This window comes from Mus caroli, unplaced genomic scaffold, assembly GCF_978045245.1.
Source record: "Mus caroli unplaced genomic scaffold, Mus_caroli_1 scaffold_10, whole genome shotgun sequence".
NCBI lineage: Eukaryota > Metazoa > Chordata > Mammalia > Rodentia > Muridae > Mus > Mus caroli.
In genome coordinates, this window is record NW_028227265.1 from 72,438,795 (window position 1) to 72,447,257 (window position 8,463).

General features: G+C 52.3%; 1 protein-coding gene across 1 annotated transcript; it reads right to left on the reverse strand.

Moving 5' to 3' along the window:
• Window positions 1–5,036: 5,036 nt before the first annotated feature.
• Hand2 (heart and neural crest derivatives expressed 2) lies at window positions 5,037–7,780 on the reverse strand. The gene is made up of 2 exons (XM_021170602.3): window positions 7,146–7,780; window positions 5,037–5,837 (listed from the first exon to the last, which is right to left on the reverse strand). The coding sequence occupies exons 1-2, from the start codon at window positions 7,698–7,700 to the stop codon at window positions 5,739–5,741; spliced, it is 654 nt and encodes a 217-aa protein (XP_021026261.1). The 5' UTR covers window positions 7,701–7,780; the 3' UTR covers window positions 5,037–5,738.
• Window positions 7,781–8,463: the final 683 nt, after the last annotated feature.

Sequence of the window (8,463 nt, forward strand, 5' to 3'; positions counted from 1 at the left end):
GTTCTCTGGGGAACACGAATCTCCATCCTGGACAGCTCAGATACTGAGTCCGTCACAGCACCTGTCCTGCCAGCCAACAGCTCCTCAGGGTCAGAGGTCGTGAGCATCTAGGAATCACACACAGATCTCCTTTCTCTGCTCGGGACACCGCACTGGAACAGAGGACAAAGCTGCCGCGCTAGTCGCCTGTCCTGCTCAAGAAGTGTCACCAGCTGGGCAGCTGTCACTAGATCTAAAGCAGGTGCAGAGTGCAGTCACAAACGAAGTGAAGTTCTGTAATTACTTCTGCTAGGCTGTCCCCTTAGGTAGGAAAATTCCATCATTTTGGTCCGGAGAACTGTAGTACAGACGAGTGCCGTGGGCGGGACACTAGTTACCTCTAAAAAGTTCCCTGAGAGTCGTTTGGCCGCATAAGGGCTACTCGTAACCACGTGGGTCCCCGTGTTGCACTGGCGTTACTCCCCCCCCCCGCCCCCGCCCGCCCCAAGACTGTCTCTATTGGTGTAGGGAAGCAGCGCTTGGTTCATGGGTAGCAAAGGAGCTCTGATCGGTAGGGACCAATAGTCGGAGGCTTTTCGAAGAGGAAGGCACAGGACCGACAGAGAGATTTGGAAGATTTCACGTAAGCATCGCCAACTGGCCCCTTCTCACCCCAAGCAAGGAAAACAAAACAAAACAAAACAAAAATATCCCGGGCTAAAAATATGTATTTAGAATGTTCGTCCGCGCAGGCGGATGGAGATGGAGTTTTCCAGCTGCCTGCCTGGCCCTGGGAGGACTTGGCCGCGCAGCCGCCGATTACACCCAGCTAGCTCTGCTGGGATGGCTCCGAGCCGTCTGCCCTGACGTCAGCGAGGCTCTGGGCCTCGCAGCGGCGAGATAGGATAGCGCGGCCGGGAGCGGGCGCGGCACTAATCACTCCCAGATGTCCCTAATAGCGGAGATAAAGACGGACAGAGAGTCAGGGAATAAATTTGTAATCAGGGCTCTACCATCTGATCATCAAAGCGATCCAAATACCGGGAGAAATTTGGAGGGAATGTATATGCATGGGGTTGTTGCTCTCGCTCCTGCAAGAGAAGCGACTTGGGCAGGGTGAAATGGCGAGAACCTTGGGGCAACCGATGAGAACCAGGGGGTGAAGTTTAGAATTGTGCGCAGGAGTCCGGGACTCCGTTCCTTTTACTTCAAGAAGGCTAGTGACTGGAGCAGACAGTTGCTGTGCTTCGAAGCACACCGGCTGGGTGGCGAGGCAGCGCTCTTAGAACTGTCCGGTCCCCGGAAACGTGAGATTGGTTTCCTTTTTTTTGGAACAGCCCCCTTCTTCCTCTTTTAAACAGTTAAAATATATCTAAGGGTTCTCTTCCACACTCCCCGATAATCCCCACAAGAGTAATTTAGGCTGCTGGGGCCTCCAGCCGGTTTCTGAACCCCAGTCTAAGGGCGGTTCCTTGAGAATTTTCTTTCTGTCCATGAGATCCAAGGGCTGGGACAAGAGTGGAATCCAGGGACTCATTAGCGCCCTCCTCTCGTGCGGATATCTGGGCCAGAGAATTTGAGTCTCCTAGGTTAAGATGCGTGAGTAGATTGGCAGCGGTTAGGGCCCAGAGTCAGTAGTCTATGGTGTTTATGCAGCCACACTTCCTTTTCAAACAAACTCTATTTTGAGTCCACCAGCCAACCCTTCTTCCAAGTCGGAGTGTGTAGGTAGGGCTCCCGCACTAGGAGAAGCAAGGGAAAAGAAACGCGGCGGTGGGAGATAAGTCCACTACTCGCAAAACTACCTTAGAAACGGCATGTTGGCTAAAGATCCTGGACTGATGGAGCAGATTCCTATAGTTTGTGGACCCGCGCTTCCAATGCAAGCCCGGGCTTTTGTAACATCCTTTGCTCTGTTTGGAAGCCCTGTAAAAGCAGTTCAGGCCCTTGCACCTGACCCAGGTTTTCTCCTCAAAGTCCGGGGGTGGGTGTGGGTGGGAGGTAGAGTAGCCCCAAAGCTCTTGGCTCCTGCGGGTTTGCATTTGAAATCGCTCTGAATTCCTCACATCTATTCCTTCGGATTCCTGAAATCCTGAATTGCCCCCTGCTCCTCTCCCCATATTTCGACACCAGGAGAGACTAGCATTGAGATTATCTGCCGCTATGGGGGCAACAGCCAGCAGAGCCACAGGTGAGGGAAGCGGATTGGGCCGTCACTTCACCCGGAAGTGAGGCAGGCATATTTCGAAAGGGTCACGGAGAGTGGCAAGGCCCGTGACACGGCTGCATCCATTTTCATCGCTGAAATTAACACCCCAGGGCAGTTCCTTCTACAATCTAAATTCAGACACCTGCCCCCCCCCCCCTTAAAGAAAATGCTACAACCGAACTAGCCAGACATCCCTGCTTCCTCCGTGTGTCTCTGGGTTTTAGTAGACATGTAAGGTCCCCCAGTGACCTAGCTGTCATTTCAGACATGGTGTCTGGTAGCTGCTGTCTGTGGCTGGAAGCAAAAGTCCTGGAAAAGCCAGCCAAGAAGGATACTGAAGTCCACTCTGAGGTTTTCAGATTCATTCCCAAACTGAGAAAGAGAGAGAGAGAGAGAGAGAGAGAGAGAGAGAGAGAGAGAGAGAGAGAGAGAGAGAGAGAGAGAGAGAGAGAGAGAGAGAGAACCCTGTCGGTGCTTCAGGGTTATCAGACTTTGTCCTGTGTGGAAGTCTGGGGCTGAGACCTGACAGCCAGATAGACCATCAATTTACCTTCTGCGCCCCAGCTTCCCATTTAGCTTTTAACGTCAAATCCTACATTTTTTTTTTTTTTTTGTCGGCTCCGGTCTGTCTAGAACGCTTGTGAATTCGCTGCAGGAGTGATTGCTCTTAACAAAATGGCAGCAAACACATTATCGGAGCAATTAAAGCAGAGGCCTTTTAGCCATTCCCACAAGCAGAAGCATGGAATCGCTCCCCTCCACCGCCTTTAAACAAAGAATTAAAAAGTGTGTAGACGATAAAAAGCACAGACACACTGGACAAATCCTGCCTCAACCCACTAGCCCGCTCCATGGGAGTTTGACAAGGCAACATTAGGCGGCTGGGGATGCTGGGACGGTTTAGATTTGGGACCGAGGAAAGGACTGCCTGTATGTTCTGCAGGTTGAAGGGTCCAGCTAGTTCAGAACTGTGTCTAGTTAGCGGGTTTGCTCAGCGGAGGCATTGGAACATGGGGCTTTTTACTGGCTTTAGTACTAAGTCAGCTGGATTCCAGCCAGTTGGGGTGGTAGGGTGTATTCAGCGTTAGGGCTTAGTACTGGCCGGGAGGGAGAGAGGCCTGTGCAGCTCAGTGGCTCTGGAGAGTCAAAAAGGATGGATGCCTGGATCGCCAGGCTAAACGCACCAGAATTAGAAGAATGACCACCTAGGAACAGTGGGCCAGGGTCTTTAGGTTCCCTTGTTCTAGGATTTAATAAAGCAGAACCGGACTCCATTAAGGCCTAGAAGAGAAGACACAAGCACAGGCAGGCACACAAGCTCATGTGAAGATAACGGATGCGTTTAAGTCTGTCACCCAACTCATCTCTGTCTATTCCAGGACCCTCTTAGATACTTTCTTCTACCTCTAAAGCACAGACTCTTTCTTCTGAGCTGATAAAAGTGAAGAAGCAGAAGGCCTCTCTGCAGGCAAAAGGAGAGAGCCCCGCTTGGTCAAACAGACAATGATCCAGAGAGCTACAGAAAACCTGGGCAACCGCCCTCCCCTGCTCCCCCCTATAAACAAAGGCAAGTGTCTGTAAACACAGCCCCCAGCCCACCAGGTTGGCCCAGCGTCTGCTGACCTGAGGGGAGAAAGTTCAGATCGCTTTGGCCTAGTTGTTCTAACCCCTGGCCCTCCTGTTGTCAGCCATCTGCAGAAGTCCGAAACACCACTCACACCCGCCACCCCCCCTCACCCACGAAGGGCCAGGCTGGCTGACTGTAGACCACCCCGGTCAGAGAAGCTATGAGTGAGCCCTGGGAACACTTGAGGGACTGGGCTCCGGGGCAGGGTGTGAATATCACCCCAAGGATGGCTAACGCTGTAAACCCTTTGGCAAGGCTCTACAACACCAGATTTCTATGCATGGAGCTCCATGAAACAAGCCGCTTTCAAATACTGTTCGTCTTCTCCACTTTTCCACCTGTTTCTAATAGCACTCAGCTTCTTTAATTTCTAGAGCCAGGGGTGAAGTTTCTTCTGGGATAGTACAGGACCCCAGAACAGCAAAGCCCAGGAAGAGGGTGAAGTTCTGGGCGGCTGCTACTCAGGGGGTTAGTTGCCACTTGCGAGAGCTGCAGCTTCGAAGACTTCAGGCACCGAGCAGTTAATATTGAGTTCCCTGTAGCTCCTTGTAAATCTAACCCAACCCCTCGCCCCCCTTTAAATCTGTGGTCTTGTTCGCAATTTCTTACTTGACATAAAATTCCTTGTTACCTAATCATAGACTCTTTCAAAAAACTCCCCTCCTCCACCGCCACTGCTCATGTGAGAATCTTCCGATCTGGACAGCTAGCAAAACCTCCTTCTCTCTTTTTTTCTTTCTCTTAAAAAAAAAAAAACTTGGATAAAAGCCCTCTACTTTGAACTAAACGCCCCAGACTATTTCCTATGCCTGTAATAAGGCCTGGGATCCTCCTCACACCTCCTCCACAGGAAAGAAAAAAAAATGCTCCCCAAACACAAAACGAAGCACCAGGCACAGGGCTTCCGATAGATAGCTATAAAACAAGGCTACCTAAACCTTCTGCACAAGGCACAGGCCCTTCTCCCAACCAGACATTCTCCTGAGAGCTTCGGCAAGAAGAAGAGAGACAGGACTGGAGAGAAGCCCAGGCCTTTGGTCAGGATTTTCACCAGGACAGTTTGCTTTAATAACAGCTCCTTCATCTAGGGAGCCTTAGATCACAGTGATTGATTAGAACCACTGACTCTTTTTAAATAAAATTGGAGGCAATTATGATAATTTAGTTTACTTCTGAATATTTTAAATATTATGAAAACAAGTATAACAGCTTTGTTTTCAAAATTCTTTTGAGGTATCACCCATGTAAAGATTAGTTTTTTTTTTGTAAAAAAAAACACACAGTGGTTTATTGAATACTTACAATGTTTACACCTTCAATATTAATTAAATTCCACTTAGTTTTAGAGGACGGAAGCGCACAAAAACAAGAAGCTGGTGGAAACATCTTCGACTAGGGGACAATGACATTTGAAATGTGACAGCACTAGATAACCGACCCGACAGAAATGTTAGCGGCCCTGTTTTCTGCTTTGAAATAAAACTTTATAACCCCCAGGAATATTTATATCCGAAGGCCGAGTATTAAAAAGATACACTTCACATATGCACTAGTGTCCACTTTGTTTTATCTGGAAAGAGTTGGGTAAGGAGGCGGGGGACAACGCTGGTGTCTACACAGCCAAGAGGGAACATTCACACACAGAGAATGACGGGGGTCCCTTACCACACGGGAGTGTCCTCTTCATATTAAAATATGGAATGCTTTTCTTCAAATATCCACCTTTTTTTGGAGAGGGAGGTGGGGAGCGGATGCTCAAAGGTGGGTGGGTGGGGGCGGGCAGAAAGAGGGGGAAGGAAATTGCACATAAATAAACCGGATGATCCAACTGCAAGAAGTCCTCAGAACGGAGCCCGAGGGCTTTCGGGGAGTCCTGGGTCTGCATCTGGCGCCTTGGCCCCGGGCTCACTGCTCTCCTCTTCTTCACTGCTTGAGCTCCAGGGCCCAGACGTGCTGTGGCCAGCCTGTCCGGCCTTTGGTTTTCTTGTCGTTGCTGCTCACTGTGCTTTTCAAGATCTCATTCTAAACAGAAAGGGGGTGAGAGGGAGAGAAATGGAAAGAGAGGTTTAGCGCCTAGTCCCAGCCACCTTAGCTCGCCACGGGCTAGAGGACACAGAGTGCTAGGGTACAAGGGAACACCTAAAGAGGGGGATGATGCGGGTACCGGCCCCCGCAGAAAAGTTAAGCTGGTTTCTAGTGCTTTGGTTACCGCCGAGGCCTCCTCTCCAAATGCTCAAGGACCCAGTCAGCAAGTTTATAAACAAATGGCCGATTTCTAGTCGGTTACAGTGAAGCCTAGGTTCTTATTTTTCCTTATTTCTCCTTCCTGCTATTGCAGGAGAGAAAGCAGAGGCCAGTGCTAAATCTGCCTTCTGTTTCAATAGCAAACCCATATCCAAAAGCCCCTCTGCTTGGCCTGGGCTTCTCCCGCCAGCCCGCAGCAGCTCTGTACTTTGAGTTCAGCAGTTTGTCTCCTCCAGGGCCCTTGGAATCTCTGGTTATTCGGAAGTCCATTCCATTATGCATGAATCAAAGGGCTGCAAGCGGCAAAGGAGAAAATCTCCACAAATGGAATTGTTTCTTAGGTTCTTCCTGGTCATGCCCTATCCAGAACTCCATTACTTTACTGGCAGTTGGTAGGAACACTTTAAGTGGCTCGGCATAACTTCATGTTAGAGTTGATAACAAGGACCACAATGTGTATATCTTTTACTCTTCAAGTGCACAAACTCACTCAAATAAACTTAGAAACACTCGTGAATTACTTAGGGGAGAATTTATGCTCTAACATTATTGCCAAAGAGAAACTAAAGCTGTAACTTGTACGCTAGAAGTTAAAGGTGCTTAATGTTTACCGTTACCTCCCGCGTGCCCTAGCAATGTGAACAAGCATAACATTTTCTTACTGTTTAGAGTTAGAGGCAGCCTCGGTTTTGGAATGAGGGATGCTATCAATAGTGGAATCACTGGAACCGAGAGGTCATTAGGTAACTTATTTTAGAAAAATTTAGAAGAAAAATTGGTTGGCGGCCAAAGATAGCTTTAATGAACACAGAATGAGGGGACCTGGCTAGTGTGACTGGGAGATTGGTGAGCTCCTACATTTTGGAAGGTCGGTCCTAAATGGAGAGAGGAGCTTGCAACTTCGAAGGAAGACATTCTGCTGCTGACATCCTCCCGTTCTTGCTTTTGAGGAAACCATCCCTACTCCACAACCTGGCTCCCTTCGCAAAGAATGTGGCACACAATTTCTCAGCCGGAATGGAAAGACCAGAACAGCGGTCCCAAGAACCCCGAGCCCCTCACCAGCCTCGGTCCCCTAGTACTGACCAGCTCTTTCTTCCTCTTCTCTTCTTTCACGTCGGTCTTCTTGATCTCCGCCTTGAAGGCCTCCGCCTCTCCGTTCTGGTCGTCCTTGGCCAGCAGATCCATGAGGTAGGCGATGTAGCTGGTGGCCAGGCGCAGTGTCTTGATCTTGGAGAGTTTGGTGTCGGCAGGCACGTTGGGGATGCACTCGCGCAGCTCGGCGAAGGCGCTGTTGATGCTCTGAGTCCTGCGCCGCTCCTTGCGGTTGGCGGTGCCCCGGCGCTTCACCGGGCGCGGCCCCCCCAGGCCGGGAGGCCCGGCGCCGGGCGGCACTCCCCCATAATGGGAGTGGTCCAAGCCCGCGGCACCGCTGGCGTACTCGGGGCTGTAGGACAGGGCCATACTGTAGTCGGGGGGCGACATCTCCGGGTGGCCAATAAGCCAGCCGTGGAAGTAGGGGTTCTCCTCGTGGCTGCAGCGGCTGGCGGCGGCAGCGGCAGCAGCGGCGGCGGCTGCGGCGAATGGGTAGCCCTCATGGTGCACCACGGGGTGGTGGGGAAAGCCCCCCACCAGACTCATCTCGCCTTCCGTGGCCCTCCACGCGCCCCAGCGTGCGCGCAGCCCCGCCGCGCCCTCCGATCGGGCTCCGGCCTCGGCGATCGGCGGCCTTCCCCACCCCCCACCCCCCAACCCCCGGGCTCCCGGGCCGGCCCTGCAGCCGCAGAGGGGGCCGCTGCAGCCCGGGGCCCGCGCCTGGCCCGCCGGGCCCGCCTCAGCTGTGCCGCGGCCGCCGGCTCCCCATGGGGCGCGGCGAGCTGGTCCCGGCACGGTGCGCTCTTGCTCGCCGCCGCCGCCCGCCCAGCTCTACAGCCCGCGCGCCGGCTCCCGCGTTCCCCGCTGCAGCGACCAGGCAGAGCGCTCCGGTGCTCATGCAAAAGTGCCGGCTGGCTCCCGCGAGGCTGTCCCGCAGACGCCGGCCACGGGACTCCTGACTCCGAAGATGACCTGGAATCCGGGGCGAGTCCAAGCTGGGGCTGTAGGAGCCGGCCCGGCTTTGCCGGGAGGCGGCGGGGTCGCAGCTCAGCGTGGAGCTACCTCGGTGCGACCCTCCCCTTCCTGCCCCTTCCCCTCCCCCACCAGCTCGATCTGGGTTCTTGGGCGCTTATTGTTTTAATAAAAATTATTTAGTTGTTGTTTTGGTCCTTGAGTGTGATTTGTTTTTAAAGCTGTAAGAAACGTGTCCGTCCTCGCTCCTCAGGCTCTCTCGGAGGCTTTGCAGAGAGGTCTCAGCGCATCCATTTTCTAAGATCCTCTCCTCACTCAACAAGAATCTTGGGCCCTT